This window comes from Acanthisitta chloris, unplaced genomic scaffold (assembly GCF_000695815.1).
Source record: "Acanthisitta chloris isolate BGI_N310 unplaced genomic scaffold, ASM69581v1 scaffold5726, whole genome shotgun sequence".
In the NCBI taxonomy this organism is placed as follows: Eukaryota; Metazoa; Chordata; class Aves; order Passeriformes; family Acanthisittidae; genus Acanthisitta; species Acanthisitta chloris.
Genome location: NW_008678598.1, coordinates 71,005 through 90,150, shown reverse-complemented (window position 1 = coordinate 90,150; position 19,146 = coordinate 71,005). Strand labels below are relative to the sequence as shown.

Below are 19,146 nucleotides of genomic sequence, written 5' to 3'. Positions count from 1 at the left end.
TCCCAATCCTGTTATCAAGAATGGGAAAACTCTATGTAGCATAACATTACTACGAGCACCACAAGAAGTTCTAATTCACATTTTTTAATGTATTATTTACTTTAAAATTTACATTTTTTTGATCACATGTGAAAGTAAAGATATGAGTGCTTACCTTTGTACTACACAAATAATGACTGTATTTTCTGAGGCTTTCGTTGTTCTGATAGACCTTTAAATAAAAAGCAAATAATTTTATGTTTTTAGGTTCACATTTCAGAAAACAGGACTTTACAGTCTTCACACAGTACTTGTCATAAATGTCTCTTAAAACATTTAACAACAAAACAGACATCAAATCCCAAGCCTGCTGCTAAGGAAAGGAATAAATTCAGCAATATCTGAGACTCCATGGAGAAACAGAGAACATAGATTAATTGAAAATTCAAACACTCAGTGAGGGAATAGCAAAAATTCACCTCTTTGAAACAGCTTATAATGGACTTATTTGAAGGACTTGGTGTCACTCATTTAAGGTGCATTTTACTTTATCCTGGGACAGAATGGTAGAAATGGAACAAAGAGAACAGAGCTGATACCTAGTCTGCCTGACAAAGATCTTATCTAGTTCCTTTAGTTTAGCAAGAAGAGCCTTTGTCCCAGTGCCCTGACCCCACCACACTCACCCAGGGTACATAGTCTGACCCTGCCCCCCACCCCACAGACTGTTATTCAGTCCAGACACATTCCCAAGGGATATTTCACTGGAAGGTCACTGAAGTAAGGCACTGCTGCCTGACAAGTCTCTGTGGTGAGACTCAGAAAGGCAAATCCTTCTCTCTTTTTTTCATACTTTACAGCAGCTTCTAAAAGTACTTTTGGAATTGGTTTGCAACTTTGCTCTTCAGAAGAATTTTCAAATGCTGTAGGTATGGAAACATGCACACCAAACATTGCCTGTTTGCATCTGGAGTTACTTAACAGCATGTGACATTGCAAAACATTTAGAACATTAATGAAGTGACTATTAATTAAATTGCTTGGTGACACATGCTGTCTTTGCAGTTGATCTGGTATGCAAACAAGGAGCCAAAAACAAAAACATTTGAAAAAAACCTAAAGGTAAACCAAAAAAACTCCCAACAGCTCACTATGGCAAGAAATTTGTACACTCTTGCTCCAAGCCATATCAAGCCATACCCTAGCACACAACCAAAAATGCTGCTGTTATCAGATGGAATGCACTGAGGCAACATTATTTGATGCTGCCAGTGCATATCTGTCCAAAAAAGCAAAATCAGTGATTGATAAGTTTACAAAAAAGTCATATAAAAGCAAAAAAATTTGATGATGTGTTAACTATATTGTTAAGCATGAATTCCACTGAAATGGTGCTTACCTGCATAATGCTTCTGCATCAAAGTATCTGGAATGTCTATGGTCAATAATGATAATGTCATGGTGTTTATCTAGAAAACATTCTAGTGCAGACTGAGGTGTCCTGGCAATATTACAGCGAAATCCAGCTTTGTCACACGCCCAGCGGAACCCATTGCTCTGCTCATCTTCCTCAGCAAACACCAAAAGTACCTGGGTTAAAGACAGACAGTGAACCATTACAAATAAATCCTACATATACAGGAAATTCTGGGACTTCTGCCTGTTTATAACGTTTCTCTAAGCCACTTCCAAGGCTTACTCCATTGTTTTTAACAGAATTGATGTCTACAGACCGTTGATTTGTATAATTGGCTGTATACAGAGGTGTTTTGAGTGGATAGAACAGTGTGCCAGAGCCACATGGGAAGAACAAGTTTGGGAAGTGTCTCATCATTAGCTTCAAACAGAGCTTAGGCAACCAGTTGAAACTAGATGCCTACATTTGTGGTAGGCACAGTGTCCATGAACTAACAGTGAGTCTACTTCAGTTCACTGAAACTGCCTCACAATGCAACCATTTTCCTGGGCTTTATTTTTCTCACCAGGACCAGATTCCAGAAAAGGAAAAAAACCTCCATGGCTCATCTTGTGTGAATCAGCAGTTAACAGTGCTTCAATGACATGATGAAAAATGTGATTTCCTTTTCATCTCATCCTAGCTCCCTGAAGCCCTGGGTGCTGCCCACTCTGTGGGGTGTCTGCAAAGTGCAGACAGACTGCTCAAATGAACTCACACCCGACAAACCGTAAGCAGTACCTCTGTATGTGGAGTATGTCCACATGTGACTCCTACACAAAGCTTGCTGTGGGATTTATATCACAGAAGGAGATTACCATGGTTGAAATCCAGAACTAGAAGTCAGATCTATGAGCCAGTACTTGCTCTGTCCTAACTTGCTGTGTAATTACCAGCAACTAATCTCTCTGAGCCTTTATAAAATCAGTATGATGCTTACATACTCAAAGCACGATAAGGCTCAATTCCTTTAACATTTATTTCAAATTCTAGGATTTAATACCATACAGAAGATAAACAAAGTTTGCTAAGGAGGAGTCTCACTGATATGATTGTGCTTTGCATCAGGATAATGTTTTGCAGGATAAAACTTTTGCCTGAAAGAATACAGCACGACAGACTATAGATCTATACTGTGTTGATTTTGGGGATGACTCAGTATATGCAGCCTTTGGGAAAGATGGATAACTAAACCAGCATTTGTTCTATTGTCCCAAAACACCAATCTTTCAGCAATTTAATCAAACCTCACTTAGATCTATGCTTTGGTCAGACAATAATGGAGAGAACGTGTTTGCTTGCATCACATCCCACTGCTGTTTATCTTCTGGGTGATTTTGGAACTCCAGTGCCAGTTACACTTTGGACCAGGTTGATGAAATGTCTACCAGTAAATCTTAACATTTCCATGTCCTGCATATTTTTGTAAGAATGAAGGACTTTGTAATCATTCAGTTTGGGTTCCTTTTATAGCAACCTGCAAAACTGTTTGCAAAAACATGTCATAGTTTGGGCTATATTTAGTGAAGTTAATTTATAACACTCCTTAAGAGGGGAAGAATGGTTTTCAGCAATAGCACAGACAGTCAGCAGATCTGAGTTCTATGATTGACTCTGGCACGAATGTGATGTTGCCTAACTTATTTCCTCATACCTGCCAGTTATATTACCAGGATAAATCAGCAGCATTTCAGAGTGGCCTATGACTGGACAAAAGTGATACAATCATTAATAACAATACAGGAGGCAAAAATATTCAAGGAATGTTTCTGATTTATACTTGGGGAACAACTGGATGAGGCTGTCCTGAGACCTGGTTTTTAGTGTTACTGTCAGCTCAGGAAGATGTGGAACTGCAGTTCTTGAAGACAGACATTTTCAAACTATTAGGTCCAGATTGCTGTGACTGAGGAGTTTTGTAATTACTAACTGAGCAACATCTTGGATGATTAATAGTTCAGTATGCTTAGGATATGGGAGAATTTTCAAATGAAGTTCAAAGGAGTCACGTATCTGCAAACTGAGTCCCCAGTAAGGGGACAACTGACATATGACCTCTATTAATAAAGAGATAAAAGAGGATTAATTAATGTCAGCCAGCAATGAGTAGCAAAAAACCATACTTTGCTAAGCTCACTTAATATCTTTCATAATGACATTGCAAGTTTGGACACTGCAAGTTTGGTTGATGCTAGCCATAGTGCTAGTACAATAGACCTTGGCAGGATATTTGGCTTAGTATCAGTTAAATGAAATTTTGATTAAGAATTGATTACCAATAAAATGCAAAATGAGACACACTAAATTGATTACAAGCTAACTGATAGCAGAAAGAATAGATAGCTCTCTTTTTATCAGCTAAGAAATGGTTGGAGAAAAGAGTTAGGCAGCTTTTTAGGATACCACATAGAATGCCATGATAAAAATCTGTTACATGCACATGACAAAAATACTCCAAAAATTTCCAGTCACAAATTTTAAGCTAACATGTATGATGTTTTAGAAATTAAGACTTCAGTTTGAACTGCTCTGTTACCTGAAGTTGATCTTGATGAAGTCTCATAGGGCCAAACTGCACATCTGTTACTGGTGCCTAGAAGAAATAAGATGGGATCTTATTAATATATTGCACCTAAGGAAGAAGAAAAATGATCTCTGTTGGAGAAGACACTTCTTATCCACCACTGTCCCAGGGATATGTTGCTATCATTATGAGGCTGCTTCTTCATGAGGTCTTACTCTGCTTTTGTAACTTTATATGCTAAGCTGCATTAACAGTTAGAAATCAACAAGCTAGTCTTCAGTTTTGTAACCATTATTTTAACATAAAGTAACAGATTAGTCATGAAAGCCTGGTAGATGGATTGTTACTTTTCTGCTTCTTCTGCATCACTCCAGCTGTTCTGTGAACGTGGAAATGTTTAAAAATTGCTTCTTTAAAAGTATAAAAAAACATTAAATCTCCAGGAGAAAGGCAAAAATACGTAATTCTGCTCTAAGAATTTCACATGTAACAGGTGCCCAAGGGTGCTACAAAAACACACTAATTTCACTTCTCCAAGAGCATTTTGCTGCATTCTCTCCCTCCCACTCAGCCCCTCCAGGGAAGGTTCCAGAGCTCAGGTGTTTGTACCTGACAAAGCATGTATTCAGCACACAGCTTTGCTTTGAAAACCCTGCAAAACTGCTGTCATATGTCATGTTTTCCACACAGCAACTGCTTCTCTTTTATATGATTAATCATTAATCAAGCTTGAATATGAATGACTCTTCAGGTGGTATGGGATGGACCTCCTAAAGTAGTCAAATACATAAATACAGAGGGAGACTCTAATAGGATTACACAGGTTTGGTTCTTTGGGAATTCCTATAATGCAAGTATTGGCACTTTGAATATACTTCAATGTTTTTCACCTCTTGGCCCAGAAATGAAAACTAAAGAGCAGAAAAAACAAGGTTCCCAACTCAAAATGTGAAACAGTCCAACCAATGGCCCTTGTAGTTACACAGACCCTTCAAAAGTAACTGCAGCAAAAAAGGAGAACAAAATAATTATTGCCAATGCAATAAATGGAAGACATCTCTGGATTCAAATATACCAAGAAAAGAGCTATTGAGCACAAAGGTAGAATTTTTACATTGTTCTTTTTAAAACTAAAACCACACCTGAAGATCAGATTTATTGCTTTGCAGCCTAGAGGTTTTCCAGTAAGTAATTTTAAAGAATCATCAGCACATCCCACAGAAAAATCTTTTAGAATTGCACATTCCATTCTTTCTATGACCTTACTGCTCCACTGCTCGGCCCTCAGAGGTTCTCATGTGTGATTTTATTTATTTATCAACTTCGAAGCCATCACTGCAACATTAAATAAGCAAGAAACATGAGTCAAGGAAAGTGGCAACACAGTGCCTGCAAAAACAAGCCAGGAACCAGTGTTTGCCTGTCTAGTTTAAGAGGGCCTTTAAGAGCTGATGTTAAATTGGCATGGAGGGGTTTCAGATTTACTCTGTTGTTCTGGTCAGACCAGCCTAGTTGAAGTACTCTCCAGTAATTTATTTCTAATTTTGAGAACAAAAATATCTCTTCAGTTGGAAAACTCAGGCTACTTTATTCACCCTTGTGGCCCATCATCCAATTATTCAAAATCTGCACTAGAAAACAGCAAATATTTTCGCTGATAATGCACACAGCAGGAGGGAATCCAGCTCTCTGCACTAGTGTTAACTGGTTTTGCAGCACTGACAGTAGTAACTACTGGAGTGGTAAGATCAGCAGAAATGCCTGAAGGATGCCTCAATCCTGGCAGTGTTCAAAGCCAGATTGGATAAAGCCTTGAGCAACCTGCTCTGGTGGGAGGTGTCCCTGCCCAGGGCAGGGGGTTGGGACTAGATGATCTCAAAGGTCCATTCCAACCCCTTAACATACTACGGTACTACGAAGGACAGGGAGAGAGCATGTCTATTGAGTAAGAGATGACTTTTTACAGTCACTCCTCTGACCATAACTGTACTTCAAATCAAACCCTGAAACATTTTTGTACACTCCAGCCGGCAGCATAAACCAGCAAATGTTTCCAGTGTCACGGAGCAATGGGCCTGAGCTGTGAGGTTCAGATCCAGAACTGAACTCCACTGGCACCTGGGGGGATGCAAAACCCCATCTACCTGGCCAGTGTACCCTCACACTATCAGTCCCAGTCCAAGGGGAATTTTAACAAATGAGATAAACCCAATATTGCCAGTTTCTGCTTTTCAAATGCTTCTTTCTTGTAAAAATTTTATGAACTAATAGTCATCAAAGTATTTAGAGCCTGAAAAACACTTTTCTGCCAGAAGTCCGTGGCTATTATTGCACTGAAAACACCTGTCTAAGCACCATTTAAACTCAAGTCACAAGAACTGCCCAAATGAGATAAACTGTCTTGTTATACATTAACTTGCTGTCCTGAGTAGGAAAAAACCCTGGTATGCATCTCAGCTGGAAAATTTTAGTGAACTCCAGTTAATTCTTAATCCTGTTGAAATCTGTTCAAATAACCTGATTAATCATTTCAACTTTTTTTGTGTGCTGCTGGTTGCACTGAAAAGTAACATGCTGATTAAGTACTGTGTCAAAAATCAAGGCTTCAGCAAGGATTAGCAGAAACTCTCAACTATCGGTGAACTAAATGAGCTTTAAAAATACCTCTAATGCTGCAAGCTTATAACAAAACCAAACCCAGGCAAAGCTCACATGTATAGTAACTGCACAAACACATCTTTATTCACTCACACGTTTTTTTACTTCTTCCTTGAAATTTCTTTCCTAGCTGAAAAACAGAAGCCTGAGGATGTTTTCAGCTTGGCAGACATGACTTAGGCATGTGACAGCCTTCCAGGCAGGCACTGATTGGTAAGAAAGTGTATGAGAAGACAGAGGTAGAACTAGTTGTAGGTTCCTGGAATTGAGTGTGATAGAGCCGAGTCTGTTGCCAGAGAATCACTGACACAAACTTCGTAAGTAAGCACAGCATATGTGACTGTGGCTACTTCAAGTGCTCACACACAGCAGTCACAGCCATTCTGCATTCTCTGAGCCTCTGAACCACTGCTGGTAGCATTTATTTTCCCTCAAATTTGCCTTTCTTATTTCAACCCTGTATTTTCTGTCCCGTGGAAGCAGGCCTGGCCCTGGCACAAAGCAAGATCAAGGCAAGGCAATGGCATTAGCCACACATGATGGTTGTCAGTGGGGCTGTCTACTGACTGCTGAGAGCAGCTCAACACTGGCCAGAAATCATCTCTGTGTTGTAGCAACTAAGTTGCAAACATTCAAATTGCTGATAGAAATAGTTCATGTTTCCAATGTCCTGAGAAAAGTGAATGTTTGGTAAATAAAAACAAATGAAGTAAGCTTTAAAAACACAGACCCAAACAACTCTGACTGATCTGACTGAAGTACAACAAACTCAATGGTGACCTGATATAACCTGGTAAAGTCCTTCTTGCTATGAGTCATCGTATTTCACCAGAACAGAATCTACAGGAATGGTTTGTTCATCGTTGCTGCATTGGTTTGTTTTTGTCTTCCTACAGTTAGAAAAACTTTAAATGAACTTTCACAAATAAATGCAGAAGGGAATAAAGGGTGGACATAAACCCAGCTTGATTCACATCTCTCTGTGGTGATAAACTGCCTCACTGGTGTGTGGGACACATCAAAACAGCTCACAGGTCTATTTTCTAGAGGTCTTGTATCTTGGCATTGTTCAAAATGTCTCTTGCCATTACTAGTTGGAGAGGAGAGCCAACCTCCAAAATTTTGGGCAGAATCAGCCCCCCAAAATTCCTTTGGCTCTTAACTTCCATGCAATACTTCTGCCATGGAGGGGCAATCACATTGCTTCTGGAGGCTGATTTTCTTAAAGCACTTCTTTGATGAAGCTTTCGTGGGATGCTTTAAAGCAGAGCCCTGCACAGCCCAAGGGAACCCATGGCAGAGAGGGACCATGGGCTGCTGCAGCACTGCCCACTCATGAGAAGGGCTGGTGTCCTGGGGAGCCTGAAATCCACAACTGCTCCATCACCTCCTTTCTGCCACAGATGGAGCTGTGTGGATGACAGGAATGACTCTTCCTCTGGGCATGTTATCACCATGCACAGCCATAGCCTCCTGCTAGTATCCCTTCCTACAGGGCAGCTGGAAGCACTTCTGCTCCTGCTGCTCTTCTCATCTTTTCCAGGTTAGCATTTGTAGGAGGAAATGGACAGATAATTTTTCCTGCAACTGACTTGAACAAAGAGGTGACATAAGCTTTTGCTGAATGGATTGCAGATGGAAGCTGCTGCCGTAGGGCTAACATCAAATGAGCAGACAGTGAGAAGAGAATTTCTGTCAGCAGTATAACACTAAGTAACTGCCTCTTCAGATAAAGACTTCAACCTCAAGGCTCTGACTCATTATAATGTATGACACAGATAACTACAATGATTAGACATACGACTTCATTGCTGGTCCCAGTGGACTACAGCCAGCAAAATTCATCATTTACTCAGAGCAATATTTTAAGACATCACCACAATTTTTTATCTATTTTTAAAATACATACTTACATTTTCTACAGGTACTAGGTACATGAGATGAATCTGCATCATCTCAGTAAGATTTAAGAGTCTTGATCATCAAGATATGCTGGGAGCTATAGGACTGTTAACATAAACTGAATTTTGATAATTCTAAGAAAAACAAATATTCATTTTACAAGGGAAAAATTATCCTTACTCTTAACTTGCCATTTTAAGCATAAATTTATCACCCCCAAAAAGGAAAGCTTAAATGAACTCAGAGAATTCCACATGATAATACACTTTCTCAGAAACCTCAGTCAAATCCTGCAGGATGCTGAAAGCTGGGAAATAACCCACTCACTATAAACCTGCATGACAAGGTCCAGGATCTTGTTCACCCAGGTCATACCTCTGTGGTGCCTCTGTCTCAACAGAGAGGGGCTTTGGGACCTGGCATGGCTCACACTTCTGGGAAAGAAAGTCTCAGTCTGTGTTCAGGACCAGGTTTTCACAATTCACATTTTTCTTTGCTTACAATAGCCTTTATCACTTTCTGAAATATACAAGTACTAATTCAATCCATGGTCATTTACCTATTTCTTTCTCTGTAGAAATCTACCTAAGCAGATAATTTAAGACTTAGCTTCCTATTTTCCATGCACTTTCTGCTGGACACTGAACATCCCTGTCCATGCCTTCCTTGCAGATTCTGACAGCATTTTTGTTACAAACTCAACATTGGAACAAGTAACATACAATGCTGTCTGAGAAGATCTTCCTAAAAGGCACAACTGTTCAGAGCATAAAATGAATTTTATATCCATGGACTGAATAGAGACCTGGTTAGCAACAGTGAAATTCAGAGTAATTCCACCAAATACAAAGAAAATATGCTGAATTTACTTCAGTGTAAATGAAGTGGGACTCTGGCCTCATGCAGCTCCTTCTTTTATTGTTTGGAAGCCACAACAATTCAAATAAATAATAGAAGGGAACAAAACATCCAAGGTCTCTGCCTTTGCTCAACAGATTCAAGGACAAGGGTAAGCTTGGCTTTCAAAGATCCTATGAAATACAAAGACATGAGTTCTGAAAGGCAATTAAAATTTACCAAAACTGCTGTTCAGCCTAGATGAAAGCTGTTAATTCCAGCCCTCGACATTTTTTCCTATTTCTGTTTCATAAAAGATGCAGACAAATGTCACAGGCTCGAAATTCACATAATGTAGCATTCTGGCTCAGTGCTTTGATAAAATCTAGCATTTAGATTAATCTAAACGGGGTTCCCACTGATACATCTCTCTCAACAAAACAATGCAGATTTAGATCTATATTCCAAGGTCTGCAGATCACTTGAGTTTTGTTCCAATATCTTTTTCCTTTTATCTATTTTCTGTTTTCAGTTGATTCCTAGAAGAATTGTGTACAATGCTGCCGTGTAACGACACAGCAGACAGTGTAAGTGATGGGTAACATACCCTCTGTTTTCTTAATCTGTTTCCTAAGCTTTAATACTCATTATGAACCAGTTTTACATAAAAGAGCTCTTGAGAGCTAAACTCTGGCCACCACTTCACATCATTAGCAACACACAATTTGGACAGCTTGCCATTTTTGTGAGAAGAAAAGCTTTATCGAGTGTAACGAGTTGCCAGAGCTCTCACATCAGGCTGCTGGCCTTTCAGCCATGAGACCTGCTCTCTTATTCCCAACATCCCAAAAACACCTTTACCACTCCCAAAGTCCCGCCCCTCTTCCACTGCTCAGCCTGGGGACAAGTTTTGGGTTAATCCAGGTCCTGAGGAACCCACCCAGGAGAGATCTACAGCCTGCTGGGACTGGGACTGCTTTGCTTGAACACCAGGGCTATGCCAGCTCCATCACGACTCTTCCAGGCACAGGGAGGACCCTGATGATTTTTGGCTATGAGTTTTGCTTGCCACACATGCCAACCAATACTATATATGTTTGCTTGTTTGTTTGTATTCTGGGCCTGGTTCCCCACTGCATTTCCTCAGTGCCATTCCACTGCAGAGAGTGAAGCCAAGTTAGAACAGAACGGCAGCAATGCTCTTGTGAAATCTCACTCACTGCCTTCTCACACACTTTAAACACAACCAAGAACTCCCATTTTGTACCATTTATAGATTCTCCCCTTACTCTTTACAGGAAACTTTGGATATCAGGCTGCAACCATGGCACATGCAAAAGTGAATCATTCTGTTTGGCTGGGAATAATTAACGATGCTGTCCCAGAGTGACTTGTATTATTATTTGCAATGCAGTAAGCCCTGGGTGGCCTCTGGCCCAGACAAGTGGCCCACTGTGGTCATGTTGTACAATGACAGCTGAAAAAGCCAGTCAGCAGTCCCTGCCCACTAGTAAAGGTCAGAACTTTTACACAGAACATGCTGACAATTTGGGGGAATTTTTTTAGCTCCTGATTTGTATTTAAGTAATTAAATATTTTAGTAATAAAATAAATGCCATTATCACTTAGCGTGCCCATGGAACTATTACACAGATCTCCAAACTGGAAGAGGAAGGAAATGGTTGCTGGTTCTGTTTTTACATTCTGAGGAACTGAGGCACCAAGGGAGAGAGACAGTCCTAGTACCCCTCGTGCTGAGCCTTGGCATCCCTCAGCCAGGTGCCCAGTGCCCCTGGTTCCTGGCCAACCCCCAGCAGCAGGCATTGGCAGTATTTGGACCACTGGATAATAGCTGATACCTGGAAGACACCTGCTTATTTCTGAAATTTGAAATGATGCTGCTGATAAATAAAACATCAGTTATATCACATCTTGGTAACCACGCTTATTGTAGGCTTCTAAGGTAAGCAGATATCACTGCAGCAAAGCAACTCTGCAAATCTCACACTATATACTTCCTCACTCTCAATGAACCTCACACCAATAAAAGTCAGAAAAAGAAAGCCATTTACTCGTTAATTCACACTGATTTTCTGTCCAAAGAGAACGAAGGTGAATGGAAACCAGTCCTCGTATCAAAAGCCACTCAAATACAGCCAGTTGTATTTGCTGCAGCATCTTCCTGATTCACAGATCTCTTTTAGACCTGTACGCTCTGCAAAAGTATATAAGGCTTGAAGAGAAAAAAATGTGAATCATATGCTCCACAACAACCCTGGAAATGTGAATATCCTTAACACTGTTCTGTGCCCCATGGTCATCATTTTGCCAAATGATATTATGACCAACCAGCACTGAATTTAAAATGCTTCACAACCTTAAGATTTGAGATGGCTCATTGATGTCTCCATTAAGGCCTCCACTTTCTGACTGAAATTTTTTAAAAGAACTTCTCCATTCAGGCCAAATATGCACAGAACTTTGTCTGGAGGTTGTGAGCTCTCCCCACATTGAATCCCTGGGCTGCTCACTAAACTACACTCAAATATTTCTTGTGTGGTAAGGGCATGCTGTGGAGCATCTGTAGTTATATCCCACACTAAGAGAAAAACAGCAGCTTAAATGATCTGGCTCGTACTTCAGAAGAATTTTTTAAACCCTGTAATAATGGTTTTCTATACATAGGCTGCAGAATTGGATGCCTTTATCAATGTTAAAAAAAAAAAGCAGTATGAACATTTTCAGCTATTCAAACAGGAATAGAACATGCAACATGCTGAAATTGAACTGCTTCAGAAATAAAAAAAGAGGTCATCTTTAAGGCATTAGCAACTAATTCCATGTTTTATTTGTTTCTAACAAAATTCAAAGGTCACACAGAATACCCCACACTTCAGAGCAAATGCCCTCCAAAGTAAGGTGTCCTAGGTATTCTGAGATTACATGCAAATAAGGGCTGAGATTGCCTCTGTGAGACAGCACCTCATGGGCAGCTGAACAGCACATCTGTGTGGATAGTACTATTCTCTGAATTTCAGCAGCTCTTCCCTTGTACTCCAGTAACTCTGAGACTGCTGTTTTCCCCTTTGCAATCAGGCCCAGCCACACTCTATCTCACAAAACGCTTTAAAGGCAGCTACATAAAAACAATGTGCCTAGCAATTCCCAGAAGGCTGAGACCTACTTCCTCTTCTCTTTTCCCTCACCTGACAGAAGTCTAGTTACTCCACTCCACTGGTTAGGAGAGCAATACCTGGACTCTGGGGAGCAACTCACTCCTCATACATCACCACTGATATAAAAGCTGCACTGTGCTATCCTCTCTCATCTGTTGGCAGAAATAACTCTAATCCAGATGCAAAGGCTAGCCAAGTCGACAGAGAAGAAATTGGTCTTGAAGTCTTGCAGCTCATCAGCCAAGACATGTTTGAAATCAGAGCATTAAGTATGTTGGGCTTTGCATCACTCTAAGCAAATAAACACAGCCTTTGGCTTTACCAACATCTTTGTCTAATGGAAAAGGAACTTCTCATTCGCCTGCTGCCTCCTCAGGTGTATTCATTTTGCAGGCAGGCTGTGACTGACTTTCCCTCCCCCTACTTGAGCAGACGCTTTCGTACAAATACTACATTCTTCTGGCCCAGAGGGAAATTCTTGCTGCCTGCACTTTAACAGTTGAGCTGCACAGCACTCTGGGAGACTTAAATATGGCACAGTAGTTCTATTGTTTAATATTATTAAAACTGCTTGCTCTCTTGTGATTCTGCAAGATCCTGGAGTGTAGCAGTAAGTCCTAATCTGTTTCATATCTATCAGCTAGTTCTTTCTAGTGGATGCCATTTGCTAGTTTTAATTTAGAGATGATTACACATGCACCAGAATACAACAGAATTCCATCATTATCAGTTCTTGTTTCTTCCTTATGCATATGGATTTCAGTGACAGTTTTCTTTGAGCCATCTGGATCTGAACAGACTAAGCTGACTAAAAGGAAGTTCCAGTCTATCAGGAAGTTTTCCAATTACTTTCTTTATGTCAAACAAACTTTTAATGGCTTGATCTACCCACACTGCAATTCCAACAAGCAGACCAAGCAAAGTAAGACAGTACAGCCCAAAAATAGCATAAACCAGTCAGTGGATCTGCTAGGCTTCCTATAAGATCTCTATTTTATCCTAAAGATCCATTTGTTACAGAAAAAAACTTGCTTTTTTCTATTGTCATTAATAACCCATTGTTTGTGCTGACACAGTTCAGGCTTTACTGACCGTAGTAATTTTCTTCTCCCTGCTGCCATCCATTTATCATAAAAGCAGATATTTCCCAGGCCATGCCAAGGGGCCTGCACCAAACTGCTGTCAGACCACAGCTGGGGAGCAGCAAGCTGAGATTACTCACCCTGACCAGCTGAGAGCTGCACACAAGCTCCAGTGATTGCTGCTTTACCTTACAAATCTCCAGCCTTTGCATAAGTAGGTGTCCTGCATGTGTCAGTTTGGTCCTCCAAGACTGGATGGTGATAGTATTGACCTGCCTCCTTCTCCTTCTTTCCCATTTTCCCAGCAATCTGCTACACACTACACCTTCACACAGCTTACTCAGGTGTCTGTGAACCTGCTGGACAACACTGGCACGTGGTTTTCTGTAAGGTCCAAAAGGTGTGCTCTGCCCACCTTAAGGATGCATCAACTCACTTGTGCTCTATTCTGTACCTTGCCTGGGAACTGCTCTGAACAGCAGCGATGACACCGACCCTGAGATGTAACTTTGCAGATTGAATAAAGTCAGTGGGACAGCAACCAGTACAGTGAAGAAGTGTTCAACACTGCTAACAAACATATCAGTACTTTTGTCTGTTGAATACAGGTTTCTCAGGCTGAGTGCAACTGTCTACTGATATCTGAGAAAACCGAGAGAAGTTCTTGGCAGTCAAACCTTTCCTAAATAGAGAACTTTGTCTCCAACAAATGAAGACTTGAGACTAAAGACATACTCAAATTCACAGTACTACATCCTTTTTTCACTTTTAAGGTTTAGCATGATTTTTGCTTGCTCATACCAACAACCAATCCAACAGGTTAACTCCAGGTTTTATGATAAGGAGGGAAACAGACAAACAGATTTAAGAGTTCTGAGGATCACTTTCTTTTGATCACTAGGAACTCCACTGGCTGAGAGGATGAGTGATTGGCTTCCTCTAATACAGATGCCTCTTCATTTCTGAGGACCTACAGGGTAGTTTGAAACCTGACACTGGTTTTCTGCTTGACTCTGGTTCAGAAACACACAGTGCTTCTGCCAGCCCACAGGACTCATTAAATATTACATGCTCAGTAGATGGGATCACTCATTTTTCCTTAAGTAGAGTAGAACCTTTTTACAGTTATGCTGATCCCCCTAAACTCTGCATGTCTTTAATAAAGTGGGATTTTCATTATAATCAGGGCTGCAATTAAGTAGAACTTGATGCAGCAAAACAATTTTTCATTCTAGTTCTCTTGTAAACAGAATTTTGCTCTATCTGGATTCATGGTAGGCACATTCCATTTACTTAATTTAAGTGAAAAATATCTGGGTAATTATACTATTATCTTTGATACAAAGCAATCTCTGCACGTTCTGCCTACGAGTGGCATTTCCTTTACAAAAGAACTGCTGGATATGTCAGAGAAGACACTGTTGATATAAAATGAATTATTACAGAGCATGACTTTCTCACTAGAAACGCACAAGCAACCAACGTGTTACCATCTCCTAGTAAAGTTTCACAAGCCTAAAGCTGGGGCAACTGAGGTCTTAGCAGAGCAACCTCCCACAAGGCAGCCCTTCAATAAACAACCCATCATCAAGGAAGCCCATAAAGCACTCTGACACTGTAGTCCTTAACTGGGAAACAAATTCAGCTGGGTATCAAATATCCACTTAAGATGAAATCCTGCCTACAGTGAGGTTCATTGACATTGATACTGTCCAAACAGACTCTCTCCTGGTACAATGTTTGCATTTCTCAAATAAAGTACAAGAGCCACAATTATGCAGATAGAAATCTATAGATGTCAAATAGTCTCATATAAATTATTCGACCTTGAGATTTCCAGGGAAGAGAGACATTATCTGGAGACACTTGCATCAGATACTTTGACAAGTGATATGGCATCAGTGCTACTTTCACAAAGAGTCTTGATGCAGTCACTAAGTTTCAAGGGAAGACCCGTTAACATGAAGGGGGCAAGAAAAGAAGATGCAAAAACACTGAATAAATTTATAATGTAAACACGTGTTTACCTGCAAACTGTATAGATGGGTAACTGCTACACAAAACCATAAATACTTATGAGCACACAGCCAGCAGTGGTTAAAGGGTGTGTTTGATTGCACAGATGTGGACTTCTCGTGTCTCATTTGGACAGACATTTTAAACAGTGCTTGTCTTCCCTACAATGTGGGTGGGTTACAAGTCCTCAGACCCTAGAGTGGGCCCTTCCATAGGGACTGTCTGAACACCAGCACCATGGGTGACCTCTTAAATGAACAGGTTCTCTATTCCTCCAGCAAGAGCTGCAAAACGTGAGCAGAACAGTGTTGAGACTAGAGCAGCAAAACAGCTTCTCAAATATTAGGATCACCAGGTACCTACCACCTTCTCCACAATTTTATTCACACCTAAATCCATCTGGCTCATCTAAAAAGGTGTGGTATTGTAGCTGAGAGTGGCACAATTGTCCTACAATAGGAATCAGTGCTGGAGCTGTGCACAGGTGGATGATCTGTCACATGTCACAGAGCTCCATGCAGCACCATTCAGTCAGGCAGCAGCATCCTCATTCCACTTGGGTAACAGTGATGAATTAGAAGAAGGAGCAATATAAAAGAAAGAGGCTCCACTTAGCCATTTATATAACAAATGTGTCAAGCTATGCAAAAACCTCCATGATTAGCCGCAAGGAAAACTGGCATCTATCCAAAATCAATCTCCCTTGAGATAAAAAAATCTGGCATCTAACAAGGTGGAAGCTCATTTAATCTGTTTTGCAACTATCCAAAATACGTTTCTCACTCTGCTGGTTTTTCTAAGAAAGGATTCAGTGGGTTTGGGCCTTCTGCTGGGAGTGCAAAAGCTTTATGCCAAAGAACAAACAAGAGAAAATAGACATTAAAGTCCTGTCTGGCGACACCATTAATAAGTTCACAGTCACCATTTCCTTCTTCCTCCCCTGCACCAAGTGTTTCTTCCCAGACAGTGATCCAGACTGCTGATAGCTCTGGCAGGGAGCTTTTACCAGAAATTTTAGCAGGAAATGTTAATTTGCAATCCTCGGTGTCCTCCCTCGGGGAGGATGGACACTGTATCTGCACAACCAAACTGTGGGGACTCAGAGCTCCCCAGACCTGCCTGTAACACACTAAAGAGAAACCCCTCTGTATCTCCAGCAAAGCTGAGTAAAAAACCAACTGTACTCATTTATTTTCCTTTGCCTTTTTCCCCCCAAGCAATGAAATACTAGAAGAACGTCCAAAGCAAACAGAAAAATTCTATTAATGAAATATCCAACTTAGTGTAGTTTCATGGCAAGACCCTCAGCTCAGCCAGATTTCTAGGACACAAAACCCAGCTGGAAATTTGTAGGACTAGAATGAAACAAAAATACTGCTTTGTATAAAAATGATACTGCATTTCTATAAACCAGTTTAATGGGAAAGATAACCTGTGTGAAGCAGTAAATATATACATTACAAATAAATTAGATATCAGGGATAAATCCTTTTATCGTGTAAAGTCTAATGTCTCATGTAAGCGACAGAAAGGAAGAGCCAGACTCATTTTATAAACAGTTGCAATAAAGCTAGAGTAAAACTACAGGTCACTTGGAGAATTCATAAATAAAAGTAAACCTATAAACTCGCTGAAGAATGATGTAGATCAGACTGTTAAAAAGTTTATTACTCAGATAGATCACCTGATTTCTCTTTCTTCTCTATAAAATTTGAACACAAGGCTGTAATTACTAACTATAGATGCAGGAGACAACAGCATCCTTGATCAGGGAAGCTTTTTTCAATCATGGAAAGTTTCATTTGACTTGTTTTACATGTGTGCATGTTCCTTTAAGCCAGGATGAATGTTCTTACCACATTCATATTTGTGTGGTTAGCAGATTTTTCTGCATCTCTTTTGTCCTTATCCTCCAAAGACAAAACAAATGGTGTTCTGCTCAATGTTGAACTTTGTGATTTCAGTACTAGGCTGCAACAGGAATATATTTTGACTAACTCATATAAGCCACTAGCATGTACAGTCTAGGCACCTACCATGAAACAACAAAGTTCTAATTGTTTTCTTCACTGCTTAATTTGAACCAATCTGTCTTACTCTGGATGTTCAGAATATACCAAGAGATGCATAATTTAATCCAGTTATATCCTGTAATCTAATTTTGCTAAGAACATTCAAATATATTCTAACAAAAAAACCCTTATGTGAAACAGCAGGAACACATTAGAGGTGGCATCAAACCACTACTCCATTAGACATAAATTACTCACAGTATGTTCCCCACAAAACAGAGTAACAAAATTTGCAGGCCACAGTATGAGGTTGTACCCAAAAATACTTTCCAGATGAAGCAAGCAAGATTTGCAGTGGTTTTGTGACACAACTGACAATTTTCCTGCTAGTAGAAGAGATGATCTAGTGTACTTGCTGCATGGATTCCTTGTCCTTGCACACCTCCTGTAAACATGAAACTACGGATGTCTCAACTCACATCCCACATATTACATTTCTACTTCAGACCAGGTTTCAAGACAGAATTCCATAGTGTTTATGACAATAGTTTAATTGATGATTTTGCTTTGTAATTCTCTTCTGTATTTTTAGCCTACTCAACTTTTTTTTGATCTGCATGGCATATACAATTACCAGAACTACCCTGGACTGCCTTGCTATTTCTTCTACACTAAGAATAATCTGTTGGCTCTACCAGTCAAGAAAAAACACTTCTTCCCCCAAGTTCGACTTTGAGAATTTAGTTACAGTCTTTGCAAGCAGCACTATGCAAATTAATGTTTCCCACATAAGAAGCTTTTCACAGAGACTGCAACACCTTCTAATAAGTATAGACCTATTTTTACAGTACATGATAACATATTTCTTCTGGAAATGTTCCATTATTTCCAGCATTTCTGTCATATGAGATTATTTTCTTTTAAATCTCGTTATTAGTGTTCTGTCACTGCAGTGAGTGCCAGTTGTTTACTCAACACAACCCTCCTAGTCTCATCTGGAACTCTCCCAGTTTCATCTGGCTGGAAAAACTTGTGTCCCTTTGACTGCAAGCCACTGGCAATGGTGAGAACACTCATTTCACTCTGTTCTGTCATCTAACACGAGACCTAACAACTGGAGCCTCAAGCTGATCATATAAGCACTCCAGGAGTCAGAGGCAAACATCTGGAATTGATTTGTTAGAAACAAAATGAATGACATCTTTTCAGGAGCGTTTGCTTGCACCTGTACTTATAAATCTCCATGAGGGCAAGTTATAAATAAATTTAACCAGGAGCAGGAGGCAGAAGGCTCAGATTTTGAGCCCCTGTCAAAGGGCCCCAGGAAGAAGGTTGGTAGTAAGATGCCCTGAAGGCACAATTTATTGAGCTCTCCTCTTCCACTGGAGGATAAGAAATACACTGTATTAGGCCTGCTGGGGCCCACCACGCTGTCGGTGCACATGTGCAGACAGCTCTGCAGAGCAGGTTGGGTGGCAGACCACGCTCCCTTGGTGCCCTCTCC

General features: G+C 40.3%; 1 protein-coding gene across 2 annotated transcripts in view; it reads right to left on the bottom strand.

Moving 5' to 3' along the window:
- The window catches only part of PDE8A (phosphodiesterase 8A), a 119,514-nt gene that overhangs the window by 29,807 nt on the left and 70,561 nt on the right, over positions 1–19,146 (bottom strand). For both annotated transcript variants that reach the window (XM_009076952.1, XM_009076953.1), the window contains exons 2-4: positions 3,972–4,028; positions 1,379–1,569; positions 155–211 (exon numbers count right to left, since the gene is read on the bottom strand). In XM_009076952.1, coding sequence (XP_009075200.1) covers positions 155–211; positions 1,379–1,569; positions 3,972–4,028 — 305 coding nt within the window. The remainder of the gene's footprint in view (positions 1–154; positions 212–1,378; positions 1,570–3,971; positions 4,029–19,146) is intronic.